We start from the raw sequence: 16,810 nt of genomic DNA on the forward strand, positions 1-16,810 counted from the left end.
ATACCTAAATATTATAATTCAAGTGAACAAATAATATATCCAATAAATGCTTATTGAGCTTCTGTATTCAGTCTCTGATTTTTCTTTTTAAGACACATTCCAGTAGTATTGGGGGAGAGTGGATATACTGGGATGGGAAAGAGACCAATGGAGGAAACCAGACGGGAGCGAATTTTAGGGGTGGTAAAGCTAGCATTCTCAGAGATGGAATCAATATTGTGATGACTGATCTAGTGCAGTGGTTGGATATTTTTGTTGCCTTTATGCACAGAAATTATACACACACGTTACTGTGGAATTGAATTTGGGGATGGAGAGAGAAATTTTTCTTGTGTGTGCCTAACTTTCAGAAAAAAAGCTAAGAGCAACTAATTCCTTCTGGGAATGGGAGCACTTCTTGAAATATATGGATATGTATACATATACCTTTTATTACGTAAGGTATAATTTAACTCTCAGAACAAGAATCTCACCCTGAGATTCCTGGCAGACGGTTGTGGATCCTATTTGAACTCTCCTGTTTGACAGCCCATTAGCTTTAAAGACCATTTCCTCCTTGGGGGAATTTCTTCTGTCCTTCAAAAGAACCCTCATTTTCTTTCCCCCCCCCTCCAAGCCCGTATTTCTTCTGTCCTGGCGCTTTGCTTCTGCAGCACTCACAGTTAGTGAGTGCCTTCCAGGAGGACCTGGAAACAGGAGCCACTTCCTTAGAGTGTCTGCCTCCTCAGCTTTAGGTTGAGCTGTACTATAGTTCTTTTCCCTGACACCCTCAGTGTCTGTCTGTCTGTCTGTCTGTCTCTCTTCTCACACACACACACACACAACATGCACGCGCACGCACACACAAAGAGCCCAGATTGAGCCCTGAGGGTAAGGCTCGCTCTGGTTTTCACAGAAACAGCACCTGACTGTTGCTTCCTGTATCTCCCTTTTCTTTTAGGGAGAAAGATGTTTACATCGGATATCTGCCTCTGGCCCATGTGTTAGAATTAAGTGCCGAGCTTGTTTGTCTTTCTCATGGATGCTGCATTGGCTACTCTTCACCACAGACTTTAGCAGATCAGGTAAATTAAATTCTGTGATTTGAGATACTAAAAAAATCATAATTATCTTTAACACAATTTTCATTCAGTATGACAGTATCCTGTAAGGCTGACAGTTGATCATTCTAAAGGAACTTGCCTTTTAAGTGCTATTTAGAATATAAGTGAATTAAAATGATGATTTTGTAATGTGTTTTTTAAGAGTTTCATTGAATTTTTAAAATAAGGATCACTTTATATAGATAACTTTTTCTCTCTGTAGTCTTCAAAAATAAAAAAAGGAAGCAAAGGAGATACATCCATATTGAAACCAACACTGATGGCAGCTGTCCCGGTAAGAATTGACCATTAATCAATATTGCCTGCTAAAAAAGCATGTACAGAAAGTAAATGCTAGTGGAAAAGATATTGTTGACAAGGTAGTTTATGTAGGATTTATTCCTTATTCATTATCTACGTTACCTTGAGCTCTACAGTATTTATTTGATCTTGTTTTATCTTTTTTTTTCTTGCTTATTAAACAATCAACTTAGTTTCAGCTTCGATATGATATTATCAGTGCCTTTCCCTAAATAGCTTCTTGCTCAAGTCATTTTTGTGATATCTGTTTGCTATTGGTAGAAACCTGAAGCCCAGCAGGAGATAGGAGAAAAGGTTTGAGATCACCTCCTTCTAAGCAAATCATATCTCCCGAGTCCTTGGGGAAAGTCTGGCCTAGACACCAAAAAAAAGGGACAGAGAAGTTGGTGCAACTTTGAATTACCCTAGCAGCACTGTGCATCTTAATTTAATACCAGGCATAGGGAGGGGCCCGGGAATAAGAGCAGTAGAAACGGGATAGCAATGATTTTCTGCTCTCTTAATGTAAATTTTACGAGGCTTTCTGATTTTGTTTGAAAGTGTTGGGAATTATAATTGGATACTGAGTGTTCACATTCAAGCATAATTACGTAGTTATTCCAAAGTCAAATATAAATGACCAGTAATTTTGGAGTTTCATTAGGTATGTAGTTTCCTTAGTACTATATTTCTTTAAATTTTTGGTTCACATAAATATTAAATATAATTTAAAATTGTAGAGAGAAACTATTTCAAGTCATTAAAGTATATGTTGTAGGAATAGGCATAGCAAGCAAAACACAGTGCAGACAAGGAAATTTTTCATGGGTGCAGCATTAAAAATCAAACAAACAACCAAAATAACCCCATGGTCTTTTTGTGAGCAAAGAATGTAGTACTTTATATCTTTATAAGATAGAATGGTTTTTAAAATTCTCTTAATTTTATATAGTTGTTCATTTATTTAGTGAGTTTAGTTTTTAGTTCAGAATAAATAAGAGCAAAGCAGTATAAAGAATCAATAATGGCATATTACTGCCCTAAGGTTTTTAATATCTCCCTGCCCCCCCATTTTCTTTTTTTTTTTACTACTCATGAGCATCTATTAAAAATTACAGAAATCTCATTTTTAAACAGATTGTGGCTCTATTTTAAAAGTTTATTCTTGACAAAATGTATCTTTTAAAATGCCTCTATTGATGGAAATAGTAATCTGATGTTAAGATTTTAAATAAGGTAGCTGATAGCATTATTGACTGTATTAACTCATTTTTATACATCTAGGAAATCATGGATCGGATTTACAAAAATGTCATGAATAAAGTGAATGAAATGAGTAATTTTCAACGCACTCTGTTTATTCTCGCCTATAATTACAAAATGGAACAGATTTCAAAAGGGCATGGTACTCCGCTGTGTGATAGGTAAGTAAAGGCTCTCCCTCTCCTTGATAATTTGATCATTTTATTCACATTAATAGCCCAATTAATTGAGATAGTTATAAGAAAAAATTATCTTAAAAAGTCAAAGGGACTCTAAAAAAAAATCCGTCTTGCATAAGAATATGAGCAATTAAAAAAGATTGCAACGTTATTTGAAAAAAATTTTCACTAAAAATTTTACTGTGTTAAATGTGTGCTTATGTCTTCTGTGGACACTTATATGATTTTAATTATTTTGAGAAGGAGTTTCTCTTTGCTTTTATATTTATTTCAATATGAATATAAAATGGCAACCAAATATGATTAAATGTTTTGTGTTTAAAGTGTTAAATGAGTTTTACCACACACCTTTCCCCCCTCCCCGCCATGGCACTAATAGAATAAGTAGATTTAACTATAAAATAGTTTAGAAATTAGAAAATAAAAGTATGACATTCAAATTATTTTTTATGGGAATGTTAATGTAACTTTCAGATGTGTTTCACATTATTTAAAACTTTATAATTTTTTTTCCTGCCTTTTACTTATATCTCCAGTGAGATACAGAATTGCTTTGTAAAGCCTATTTATATATATATATATATATATTTTTTTTTAAATGATTGCCTCTTGGTCTTTTTTCAAAGTTATTAAAATACAAAACAAAACTCTTCCCCCTTTTTCATCTAGGTGGTAAGCAATCTTTTTAATTAGTGTATTTTCAGAAACATTGCAATTAGATGTTTGAATTGTTTTCTTTTTTTAATTTACCAGATACTTCAACTTGAATTAGTAAAATTTTAAAGAGTTAAATTGCTGTATACAAATACGTATACATTTCTAATGAAGTAAGCGAAAGCAAAAAAATAATTTACTTTTCATACTAAATTTTATGAAGATACAATAGGATTCAGTATTAATATAATATGTATTATATAATGATATAAAACTAATTGCTCTGGCCATAAGCAAGGGTTTTCCATTACTATATAAAATTAAACCTGACAATTTTGAATTCAAATATTACTTGAAGTTCTCAAGAGAAAAATCACATGTTGAATAAACTTGGTTGAATAAACATTTAGATTTAAGTAGTGGGTCAAGAGAGTCTCTTAAATTGGCTTTATGGCCTTGGATAAGATGCTTAATCTCAACATCTCATATAGGTGTACCTCGTTTTATTGCACTTTGCTTTATTGCGTTTCACAGTTACTGTGTTTTTACAAGTGGAAGGTTTGTGGCAACCCTGTATTATCAGATGGTTAGCATTTGTTAACATAAAGTATTTTTTAATTAAGGTACGTACATTGCTTTTTAGACGTAATGCTATTGTACACTTAATAGACTATAGTATAGTATAAACATAATTTTTGTATGCACTGGGAGACCAAAAAATTCATGTGACTTGCTTTATTGCAATATTCACTCTATTGCAGTGCTCTGGAACTGAACTCTAAATATCTTCACGGTGTGCCTGTGTATCAGAATTGGAAGATTAGTCTAAATGATTTGGAAAATCCCATTTAGCTTTAAAATTCTGTGATTATCTGATTGATTTTTTTTTTTTTTTTTTTTTTTAAGCTTTATTTTCCGGAAAGTTCGCAGCTTGCTAGGTGGAAATATTCGGCTTCTCTTGTGTGGAGGTGCTCCACTTTCTGCAACCACACAGAGATTCATGAACATCTGTTTTTGCTGTCCTGTCGGTCAGGGATATGGACTCACGGAATCTTGTGGGGCTGGAACAATTACAGAAGGTTAGTGTTATCTACGAAGTGGTGTGTCCAACAGAGGCTGGGGTGCAACTCCAGGCACTTTTTAGTATGGGTTGTTTTTTGCAGATATATAGAAGAGCAGTTAAAATATTTGTGTAAATCCCAAGTAGTGTGATTATTGATATCAGTTTTTAGAATGTATTAGGTATATCTAATTGTCAATAATTCATCTAGAGGAGTTTTCGAGTTAAAACTATGATATGTAGTATTAAAAACTCCTTAGCTTTCTAGAAAAGAAGTTTTCGTCACAAGCATTGGCTGTATTGTGTACATTTATCATCTTATATCAGTTTTTAAATTTCTTTTTATGTAGAAAAATTAATGTGTATTTTCTGGTTGTTTAGGTATGTTTATTAAGGCTCAAATTCAGAAATGTTTATTGGGGTGGGTGGTCTGTGTTAAGTGCAACGAGGAACTAGATTCCGGTCTAGAGAATCTGATTTCTGGAGTTTATCATGGTGACGAGGTTGAGGGGGCAGTCCATGACCTGAGCGGTGCCCAGATGACTCCCCTAGTGCCTCATATGCCCTTTTGTGGAAGAAAGTTACTTTGTTCTCTAGTCCTAGATAAAACTATGCTTCTCCTTTGTATTTTCTAGATACTGATAGACACTAAACCTCTTCACTTTTCATTTTCCCTTATTTACCTTGAGCTCTTTTGTGCACCATTCTTATGCCAGGTTTATCCTGCATTACTTCTGTATTTTCCAGTTTTCAGTTACGTTCTCTGTATTTTATATATTTTTGGAAGCTGCTTCTAAGTCTTGTTTTGCACAAAATAGACAAGCAATCTTAAAAACACGCATATACGGTTCCTGAAGAGCCTTAATTTCTTCCATTTTTAAGGTTTCCATTGGATGTGTGATTAATCAGTTACGGTTTATGTTGTAAATAAGTCTGTAAAGTATTAAATATCAACCTTTCATTTCTGATATTTGAATGCTCTTTGAAGAGGAAACATAGTGCAGTAGTAGTTCGTAATAGTGGTGGGTTCTTTCCCAGATCCTTGAAAGTTAACAATCTTAATCTCCAGCGTGATCTCTGAACTCTTATTATATGAATTTATGAAAAAATAGGGTGTGATAGTATGAGCTGATGCGAGGGAAGCTTCAGAGATCTCAGTTTGAAATAGTGGTACATGGGAGAAGATGGGAGAGGTTATTTGTACTGCAGAGCTGTTAAGTCTAGTAAGAAAGTGGAATAGGTGTAAACCATTGTGTTCCTTTATCCTTTAAGATAGAGAAGACAAACTCATGAGCCAGGCAGCTACTTAAATGAGTGAAGTGGGCCCTGGTGTAAGAAAATGTGATGGTAAGGGATCTGGGGAAACTGGAGCAGGCCTGCACTGTCTGATAGGGGCTACAGTTGTTGCTGTGCTGGAAATGTGGGCCCATTGTTCTTGGAGATTCCATACTCTTTTGTAAAATGTCTTGATTTTTAAATGTCTATAACCAATTTGGATTAAAAAAAAAAACCAGAACACTTCAGTGTGGGCTACACAGCTTGCTTCACCAGTGTGCTACTTCTACATTTAAGGGTTCTCTGGGGATATCTAAGGTTTGGGATAAATCACTGGTTTTTTGTAGTTTAAAAAAATGAAGCAATTTATTAACTACTGTAATCAAATACTTTTTTTTATTTGCATTTTAGTGTGGGACTACAATACTGGCAGAGTGGGAGCACCATTAGTTTGCTGTGAAATCAAATTAAAGAACTGGGAGGAAGGTAATAACCTCTTTTAACCACAGAGCATTAATTTGTATAATATTAAACTTCAGAATTGTGCTTCGTTTCCTTCCTTACTTTAGAGTGTAAAATCACCCACAAGTGCTCACTTTTGTCCTTTATAATAGAAATATTTTATCTAGAGCTATATGAATGCATTTATTTTGCTTATTTCAAAGATGATTTCGAAGAATTATAATTGTTTTTATTTGCTTATTTTATTACATAAATGCAAATAAGAATTATGGGAAAAACTTGAGAAATGTGCTAAATAAATATTGCCTATAAATTACAAATGATCATATTTTGTAGAAACAAAATCATATAATTCATTCTATGAAACTGAAGATTTTTACCTGTTTTTTCTTTTTTCTTTCTCTTCTCCGAGGGCTTCAACCCAAAATTATCAGAAGGAAATTTTTACTATAATTACATGAAAATCTATTGCTCATGCCATTTAAATACTAGTCACTTCTTAAAAATTTTATATGACCCTATTAACATGTACATATTTTCTATGATTTGTTTGGGTGCACCTTTTATGCAAAGAGATTCTAAGGCTTGGGTGTCATTTTTCAGTTATCTTTTAGCAGAACTAGTGAAAATGTTTAATAAGCTTTAACTTGGAACCATTCTGAAATTATCTGTAAGGAATAAATCTTCTAAATATATAGTAATTTGATTTTATACAGAGATTTATTCTCAAAATGCACGATTTAACACTTTTATCAGTTATTAGTATGATATTTAAGAATCTCTACAGAATCCTTAAAGGAATTGACCTGTGTCGTCCATATGTAATTATTTTATACAATAGATGTTGGATTTTCGAGTTTAATTTTTTTCTTGGAATAGTAGTTTGAAAGCAGAAGTGCTTAGGGTTAAGCAGCTGAAAATTTGCAACTAGTTTTATGTTGATGAATTTTGTTCGTAGTGCCTGCCGTATTTCCTTTGGGAGAAACCCTGATCGGATCAAAATCAGATGTCCCTATTTAGAAACTAATAGTTTCAAATATTCACACGATGCACGCAGGGATAAAAATGTTGAATTAACTCTAAATTATTCTATGTTTGTTAGGTGGATACTTTAATACTGATAAACCACATCCTAGGGGTGAAATTATTATTGGTGGCCAAAATGTGACAATGGGATACTACAAAAATGAAGCAAAAACAAAAGCTGATTTTTTTGAAGATGAAAATGGACAGAGGTGGCTCTGTACTGGAGATATTGGAGAGTTTGACCCTGATGGTTGTTTGAAGATTATTGGTAAGCGAACTAATACTTTCTTTAAGTGGATGTTTCCAAAATAGCTTTTCAAAAGAGAGACTATATATTTAGAGAAGCTGTTTAATAGTGTAAGAATTCATCTTTATATAGTGTTGGTATGGTCTCTGCATTATCCCTGGAATATAAAAATGTACACTAGGGACTCTGTGGAATTTATAAGGCTTGACATATTATGAGGTCTCAGGGTCTGTTCAACAGCAGTGGTATTTTTAATTACTACTAGATAACCCTTAAAGAGTCCCGTTCTTAATAGGGAATATTCATTTTTGTGAATTCTTTGCTATCTAGAGGTCATTAGGGCTCTTTTCCTGTCAGAACCATGTCCTTCCCTTGCCTGTGAGAGCTAAGGAAGGCCTGGCAGCTCAGTACTAGGACCTGTGGGTGAAAATACCTTCCCTGCTTCTCCTCTTAGGTGCTTTCTCTCAGTTAGTGGCACTTCTATCCCAGTCATGCCATCTAGACACTGGCAGGAGATGAGAACCTCTTCAGTCAACTCCCCACATCTAATCCATATCCCACTGCTTTACCTCATAAAAATATGCCTCAAGATCATTCTTTTCTGTCTGTCCCTCTTTCTGTGATCGAAAGTCAGGCCTGCACCTTCTGTCACCCTATTGCAAGAAATTCCTTTCTGTTGCTATGCTCACCCCTGCTGAATGCACCCTCTCGCTGCCACCACGTGATTACTAAACCCCCACCTCACTGGCTGCTTTCCTGCTGAAAACCTTTCCTCCTCCTGTATGCTGCAGTAATTCAAGCTGGCACGTCTCTCTTCTTTGCCAGTGTTCTTCCCTTGGCTACTGCTCAGTCTTCCCTCAAGACTCAGCTCAGGCCTCACTTGCGGGAATTCTTTGAAAATCAGCAGGTTGGAGAGTCCTAACACCTAGTACTACCGTATCGTATTAAAGTGATGTTTTTTTGTCCTGCTTCTCTTCGGATAGAATGTGAGCTTTCAGATGGCATTGAGTATATTGTTGACCTTTCTGGTATGAATGTATACCAGGAACATAATCTGTTCAGCAGAACATGCCTGAAGCCCTGATGATGGGGTCCCTTAATCAGAAGCTAATTCTTCACAAGAATATATTTAGTAGTACAAAAATAAGGGCCTAATTTTATGTGTTTTTAATTTTAGCATAACCACTATAGTGAACTTAATTGATAGCCGATTACTTAGGGAATGGCCAATATTTCTATGTATTAAAGGTATAATAATATTGTCCTCCAATGTGCCCCCCTCCCGGCCTTGTTTTTGCACAGATCGTAAAAAGGACCTTGTAAAACTACAGGCAGGAGAATATGTTTCTCTTGGGAAAGTAGAGGCAGCTTTGAAGAATCTCTCACTAATAGATAACATTTGTGCATATGCAAACAGGTAAGAAAGTAGAGTTTATGCTACTTTTACTTAAAACATTTGGTATGCTGTTGGCATTTCATTTCTATGCCGGCCTTCTTTGTAAAATGATACCAAGAACTCTTCCTTCTTATCCACTGTCTCTGGGAACGGCCTGTTCTCATTACAGCCACTAGCTGATTCTTTCCTTGTGATGCTGCTCTCCTTCTCTTCCTCTGTCCCTGTTTTCTGTTTTCCATCTCAGTGCAGTGTTCTGTGTGATAGGAAGGGGAAGGAAATAAAACCCTCCTTCCTGCTGCCTTGGTACCCCTAGCCACCTGTCCTTCCGCACAGGGAGGCGTCCCACAACCAGTCCGGAGGAGAGGCGAGTGAAGAAGTCGGGGGTGGGGTCAGAGCAGTGCTCTGCTCAGTTCTTACTACCCCCTGTCAGTTTGAGCCTGCTTGGGACCCTAGCCAGGTGTGGGCTTCCGTTCCCCCTTAAGCCATGTTAAGCTGTGGCTTAATACATAGCGTCTCGAGCCCATGATGATATAGAGGCAGCTGGGAAGGAGAGTTTAAAGTTAAAATCCCAGAAATGCACTCTTGGGAAATGTGTTGGAATTTCAGATTGGCACTCTGATTACATTTTTTCATACCAGTATTGCATGTGGCAATCATTCTCCAGGGTTAATGATCGGATATTTTGTGGCCAGCCTGGGACCCTTACTACAGCAGTTGACATAATGCTTATTATGAAAAGATAAAATCTGGTGTTAGGAGAACCAATTTAGAAATAGACTTTGAGGTACGGCCCACTTTAAAGATTTACTACATTGATTTATAAATGATTCTGCCCTTTGTTAGTCATGAAGTGTTTTCTTTAGTGATGCTACAGTTCTGGATTTTCATATGTGATATTAACCAGAACTGATCTTCTCCTGATGCTGCTGCCATTTCTTCAGGTTGCTGCCTTCAGCGAGCATACTCAGAGTTCCTCTAGAACACAAATTCCCATGATAACAAAGGAAAAAATATGTATGATCACATTACTTAGATTTGTTGCCAAATTTTTTTAGAAACAGTTTCATATCTACGTTAGCTTTCAGTTTTGTTTAATCTGTTGATGTGAATTACTGATTTTTTAAGGATGAATTTTCTGATTTTGTAATTTTTTTTTAAAAGCATGATTCATAGCAGTTATATACATATACATAGTTGAAATTTATCATGAAATGTCAGGTTCAGGTTTATTTAGCAGTGAATTCTGCCAGAGCACCGCAGTGCGTTATGAATCAGACAGCAAGCGTGGCGGTACCAGATACGCCCTTGTGCGTGTTGCTTGGGATGGTGAAGAGCTGATCGCTGAATGTCAGCGTAGCCAGTTGACCGCAGTTAATGCGGTGTACGCCATGTGGTGCCTTAACCAAGTTGCCCTTCATTTCAGTTATCACTCTTATGTCATTGGATTTGTTGTGCCGAATCAAAAGGAGCTAACGGAACTAGCGCGAAAGAGGGGACTTCGAGGGACCTGGGAGGAGCTGTGTAACAGCTGCGAGATGGAGAATGAGGTGCTCAAAGTGCTCTCTGAAGCTGCTGTTTCAGGTGAGAGAATGTTGAGCTGATTCCGAGAACTGAGGTGGGAAGAGGCTACTTAAGCTTGCTTATCCTGTTTTTGCTACAAGGGCTTAGGTTACATTTCCTGCTCAGAAGCCAATCATATTTTCCCACCATTAGTAGGGAGAAGAACGCACTTATCAGTCCCCCACTGAAGCCCCTTTAGGGACACACAAATCATCCACGCCCACCACTGATGGACGTGTCTCAGAATGTCCTCTTCTCGGCAGCTTCTGTTTTCTGGGTTGGCCCTTTCTCCACTCTTCTCAGCTGTTCCCAAGGCCCTACTTAGCTTCCTGGACACCCCAGCCTGCACTGAACTGTCCAGGACACTTTGCTACACTGTTAGTGTGCTGGTAGTCGGTTGAACTCATGTGTCCTCCACCCCTTGTGTGTGTGTGTGTGTGTGTGTGTGTGTGTGTGTTGAGGGGTGAGTGCAGAGAGACTTTGTTTAATGTTGTTGGTTTCTTAAAAACAGTTGTACCTTCTGAGTCATCAGTGTCTTGTGTAATACAAGTATGCATTTTTATTCTCCTTAGATATGTTATTCAAGATTATGAAAAATATAAATTGCATTTAATCAGATGAAATCATTTTGACCCTTTATTTCAACAGTAGTTGTGTTTTGTAGTATGTCAGCTTGAAAATAGTTTCCAACTTTTCTAGGTAACTTGAAATCCTTGGTCTGATGCTAAATTGAGTTAATTAATGGATATGAAATTAGAAACCTATATAATTTCTAAGTAAGATACAATACTGAAACAATAATTAAGCATAATTTAAAATTTATATGCCTTCTTGCTTTATTTTTAAATTTTATGTATATGTTAACAGCTCTGAGATATATTATAATTCACATACCAAACAACTTGCCCATTTAGTATATACAATTACATAGTTTTTTAGTATATTCACAGAGTTGTACAATTACCATAATCAGCTTTAGCACATTGTCATCACCTCAGAAAGAAATAGCGTGTCTATTAGCAGTCACTCCCCACCATACCTCAAACCTCCTAGTCCTTGGGAACCACTAATCTTTTTGTTTCTATAGATTTGCCTGTTCTGAAGATTTTGTATAAGTAGAACCATATGATATACAGGGTTTTGTGACTGGTTTCTTTCACTTAGCACGTAGTGTTCATCCATGTTTTCTTGTCGTAGCATGTATCAACACTTCATTCCCTTTTATTGCCAAGTAATATTTGGTTATCCATTCACCAGTTGACACCTGGGTTGTTTCCACTTTTGGCTGTTAATGAATAATGTTGCTGTGAACATTTGTACGCAAGCTTTTGTGTGGATATACTTATTTATTTCTGTTGTGTCGATAACTAGGAGGAGAGTTGCTGGGCCTCTGCTAACTTTATGTTGAACCTTTTGAGGAACTACCAGGCTATTTTCCAGAACATATTTTTCTAAATATTTTCCAGACTATTTTTAAAAATGGTGGCACCATTTTACATTCCCACGAATGTTGTATGAGGGTTCCAGTCTCCCCACATCCTTCCCAGCACTCATTATTGTTCATCCGTTCAATTTTAGCCATCCTGGTTGGTGTGAAGTGGCCTCTCATTGTGGCTCTGATTTGTATTTCAGATGGTGGTTTATGATGTTGAGCATGTTTTCATGTACTTATGCCACTGTATGTCTTCTCTGGAGAAATGGCTGTTCAGATTCTTTGCCCGTTTTTTAAGTGAGGTTGTCTTTTTATTATTGAGTTGTATGAGTCTTTATATATTCTAGATGCAAATCCATTATCAGATATATTTTCTCCCATCCTGTGGATTGTGTTTTTACTTTTCTTGATGGTATCCTTTGAAGCACAACAGTTTTAATTTTTATAAGATACAGTTTATTTTTTTCTTTTGTTGCTTGTGCTTTTGGTGTCACATCTGAGAAACCGTTGCCTAATCCAAGTTACAAAGAAATAGCCCTTTGTTTTCTTCTAAGAGTTTTATAGTTTTAGCCCTTATATTTGGGTCCTTAATCCATTTTGGGTTAATTTTTATATATGATGTGAAGAAGGGATCCAGCTTCATTTTTAAGCAAAATCTGTATTAGGTTTACACCAGAGAAACAGAATCAGTAAGTTAAATGTATTAAGAAACTTATTGTAAGGAAGGAATTGGTTTACATGATTATTGGGGGCTGGCTAGACAAACCTGGAAATCTGTAGGGCAGACTGTTAAAAAAAAAAAAAAAAAAAGGTAGACTGGAACTCCTGGGCATGAGCCAAAGCCCCTGTCCACAGGCAGAACTGCTGCTTGTTTGGGGGTGCCTCGGCTCTGCTCTCAAGGCCTTTCAGCTGACTTAGTCATATCTACAAAACCACTTTCAAAGCAACACCTAGATTAGTGTTTAATCGAATAACTGGGAACTCTAGCCTAGCCCTGATGATGCATAAAACTATCACAGCCCACCCAGTGTCAGCTTGGCACCCAGATACATTTCCTTACACCATAGTAAATTTCCAAGTAAAGACAGTAACAAAGTCAGACTGTCACCTAACATTATACACCTGTTCAGTGTGCAACTGAAAATACATTAACCTTTTCCCCAGAAGTGGATGCAGACCCCTTGACTGATTTTTTTTACTCTTCTCCTTTGATATCCTGTAACTTAAATACTGTGATATAAAGTGAACTTATTAATACATTGTGATAAGAGAATAGGAGGGAAGAAAACAAAAATATTTGCTTAACTTATATACAAGCAGATTCACAACAAAATAGGGAAGAAATACTCATAGTTACACTTAGAGTCCCCATTTCTTCACCTGGTCGTTTGGTTGTAGCTGTGTTCATTTTTCTAAAACCTGGTCTAGATGATATCACCGTACCTAAACTAACGTCATGCTGAGTCAGGTCGTAGAGTGCGGTGCCGACCGAGCACTGAACAGCTGAACGTGGGCTTCCAGTGCTCGCCTGTGAGTCTCCCCACATCTCCGTAGTGTCGGACTCCTGTCCCTTAAGAACTGTGGTCCCCGCCTCACTGCTTTTTCTCATAGTGGTTTTTCCTCTTAGAAACCACTCCTGACATATTTTTCATCTTTGAAGAATAAAACTTTGTTATTTCTGTTTCTTTTTACAGGTTAGAGTTAATATATCATTTTTGTTCCCAAGGCACTTACACCTTTTAATTCATTTCTTTTAAGGTATATACATTATTATGGCTAGGTGTTTACCTGTTTCCCGATAGTATACCAGTTGAGAGCAGAAACTATTCATTTTTGTATTTTAAAAGAATGTTCAGTAAAGCACTTTATACAGTATTTTTTTCCTGGTAAATATTTGTTAAATGAATGCTGGAAAAGTAAATCAGTCTTTTTAAGGAAAGGTGTTCCTTCAAAACTACGTCTCTTTTCCCTGTCTTCCCCCCCGCCCCCCTTCATTTTTCCACTGTTGAGGAGCTGCTTGGTATCAAGCAGTGCGGGCGGAGCACAGTAGTGAGCAGACGTCCTTCCTCAGAGCTCGTGGCGAATATCGTGGCTCAGTGACAAGATTCTGTGGAAACTTTGTTATTTCTTAGTTTCTAAAGTGATTTTTTAAAATAAATTCAAAGAAAACAAGTAGGTGTAAGGTAAAAAGTGACATGCCCTTTTCCTTAATCCTGGATCCTAGCCCCCTAGAGGTATGCGGTTTATTTTGGTGTGTATCCTTGTCGTATACATCTAGTTGCATATAAGTTTATCTAGTGTTAAAAAACAAAACAAAACAAAACTTCTTTTAAACCTAACAGTGTATTGCAGGTATCTTTATATACCCATACCAGATAGATCTAACTCATTTTTAGTCACTGAATTGTGTACATTTTATGCCTGTATCATAATTTATCCAACTCCTTCTATTGATGGACATGTAGATTTTCTCAGCATTTTTTTGCTATTGTAATTCTCATACCTAATCTGTTTCTTACTTCTGGTATTTCTGAGGGGTAGGTTGTTTAGAAGTGAGATTTATGAGCTGTTGGCTTTGCATTTTGATGAGTGCTCAAAGGCTGAGGAAGTTAAATTATTTGCCAAGAATTTTAATTGTATATTTTTCATGACCTTGCATTTACATTTTTTTTCACCGTCTCAGCAAGCCTGGAAAAGTTTGAAATTCCAGTAAAAATTCGTTTGAGCCCTGAACCGTGGACCCCTGAAACTGGTCTGGTGACAGATGCCTTCAAGCTGAAACGCAAAGAGCTTAAAACACATTACCAGGCGGACATTGAGCGAATGTATGGAAGAAAATAATTATTCTCTTTCAGCATCAGTTTGCTGCAGGGAGCTCAGATCAAATAGGAAAATACTTGAAATGCATGTCTCAAGCTGTGAGGCAGACTCCATTCCTCATATTAAACCTAAACTGTTATTTCTCATGACATCACCATTTTTAACTAACAGGATTAGTAAAATATTAAGACAGCAAACTTGTGTCTGTCTCTTCTTTCTTCCCCTCCTCCAAGTTACTTTACCACCTAGGACTGCACTGGTCAGCGTGAGGACGTTTTTGAATCATCTTCGGGGAACAGTGATTTTAAAACCTCAAGTTTTTAAACATGATTTGTATGTTCTGTATAATGTTCAGTTTGTAACTTTTTAAAGTTTGGATGTATAGAGGGATAAATAGGAAATACAAGAATTGGTTATTTGGGGGGCTTTTTTACTTACAGTATTTAAACATGCAAGGATATGGATGTGAAATTATGTAAATTTCATTCAAATGCTTATGAATCAAATCATTGTTGAACAAAAGATTTGTTGCTGTGTAATTATTGTCTTGTATGCATTTGAGAGAAATAAATATACCCATACTTATGTTTTAAGAAATTGAGACCTTGTGAATATATGCCTGACAGTGTCTTCTTTATATATTTATTTTTTCTTAGAAAAAAAATTAAGTTTGGTTGGTCCTGCATGAAACAAAATAGCAATAGAGGGTTATGGTTTCATAGTAAAGAAGAAAACACAGCAAGGGTAGCACCAGTGGATCACTAATCTCTAGTAGCTTACCATCAGAATATCCAGAGTCTTCTAGTTAGCTGTGGAAACTAGGAAACTAAACTTTTAGAATTGGGAACAATTTTAAAAGTTAAGGTAGAATTAAAAAAAAAAAAAAAGGATGGAAAGTTATTCTTTATTTCATGGACTGCATGTACATTGAGTTGCCTGTGTGTTTATGACCTATTAGTCACGGAAAATTATTCTATCCCACTCTACTTTTAGTCTAGCTGTTTAATGATATGTCTCATTTCCAAATTAGGATTATTTTCTTGGATAGTTTGCACTGGGTATGTGTGTCAGCCACTGTCAGTGTCTGTTGGCAGCTTATTAAAAAAGCACCTTATCTTTTCTACCATAACCTTTCTACACTAGAAAATGAAATAATTTAGAATGCTTCTTGTAATAGCATTCTTACTATGATACATGAGAATTTAACTTTATAATGAGGTGAGTTAAGATTTAATTTTTAGGTTTTTAATGTCAGTGTGGAAATTATTTGTGATTCTAAAAATATTGTATTATATATAGTACGTCTTTTCATATGTATTGCTTGTCTGTTGTTGTTTGGCTATTATTAAGAGTAATGTTGCACCAATTAAGATGTGTTTAGACTAGGATGTAAAAAAATCATAGGTACCATGTTTTTCATGTCATATTAGTTATTTTCTTGATTCTCAGTGACTTTAGGCACCAAAAAGGCAAAACAAAACAAAAATACACATATGTGAAAAGGTATGAATGTAGATCTGCATAGGATAGTGGGAGTGTTGAGGACCTGGAACCCCTGTAGTTTTTGGCCATATCATTAAACACATCGTATTTGGAGATATTGTAATATGGTGTTTTTTGTTTTAAACTTTTCTTGTATTCTTGTATATATTTGTATTATGTTTTGAATGCTTTTCTTGTCATAGTTTAAATTTTCACAGAGTTTTGAAAAACTGCCAAGAAGAAGTAAAAATAGGGAAAAATTAAATGGAACCTCTCTAAAATGTTGTGATCTAAACATTAAAGTCAGCTTGGGTGGACAGAATTTGTTTCTGATGCTTTATCTTTAGAATAATTACTTGCTTTCAAATGACGTTTGGAAAGTATTTAGAAAAAACCATTCAGCGCTTCAAAGGAGAGATATCAGTATAACTGTGACTTGAAATAGTGGCAGATGAATATGTAGCTTATCACTGATTCAGGATAGAAGTTGTTTCTTTTCAGAAACATCTAATAAGACTGGCTTAATCTGTACATAGTCCCATTTTTCTCTCTCTTTTTTTTTTATAGTTCCT

General features: G+C 35.9%; 1 protein-coding gene across 2 annotated transcripts in view; it reads left to right on the plus strand.

Annotated features, from left to right (window-relative positions):
* ACSL3 (acyl-CoA synthetase long chain family member 3) overlaps nt 1–16,352 on the plus strand; it is an 87,348-nt gene extending 70,996 nt beyond the window's left edge. For both annotated transcript variants that reach the window (XM_061187923.1, XM_061187915.1), the window contains 9 exons: nt 941–1,064; nt 1,306–1,377; nt 2,667–2,806; nt 4,385–4,557; nt 6,225–6,299; nt 7,378–7,569; nt 8,851–8,965; nt 10,368–10,525; nt 14,620–16,352. In XM_061187923.1, coding sequence (XP_061043906.1) covers nt 941–1,064; nt 1,306–1,377; nt 2,667–2,806; nt 4,385–4,557; nt 6,225–6,299; nt 7,378–7,569; nt 8,851–8,965; nt 10,368–10,525; nt 14,620–14,777 — 1,207 coding nt within the window. In that variant the 3' untranslated portion in view covers nt 14,778–16,352. The remainder of the gene's footprint in view (nt 1–940; nt 1,065–1,305; nt 1,378–2,666; nt 2,807–4,384; nt 4,558–6,224; nt 6,300–7,377; nt 7,570–8,850; nt 8,966–10,367; nt 10,526–14,619) is intronic.
* Nucleotides 16,353–16,810: the final 458 nt, after the last annotated feature.

This window comes from Eubalaena glacialis, chromosome 1 (genome assembly GCF_028564815.1).
Source record: "Eubalaena glacialis isolate mEubGla1 chromosome 1, mEubGla1.1.hap2.+ XY, whole genome shotgun sequence".
Classification (NCBI taxonomy): Eukaryota; Metazoa; Chordata; class Mammalia; order Artiodactyla; family Balaenidae; genus Eubalaena; species Eubalaena glacialis.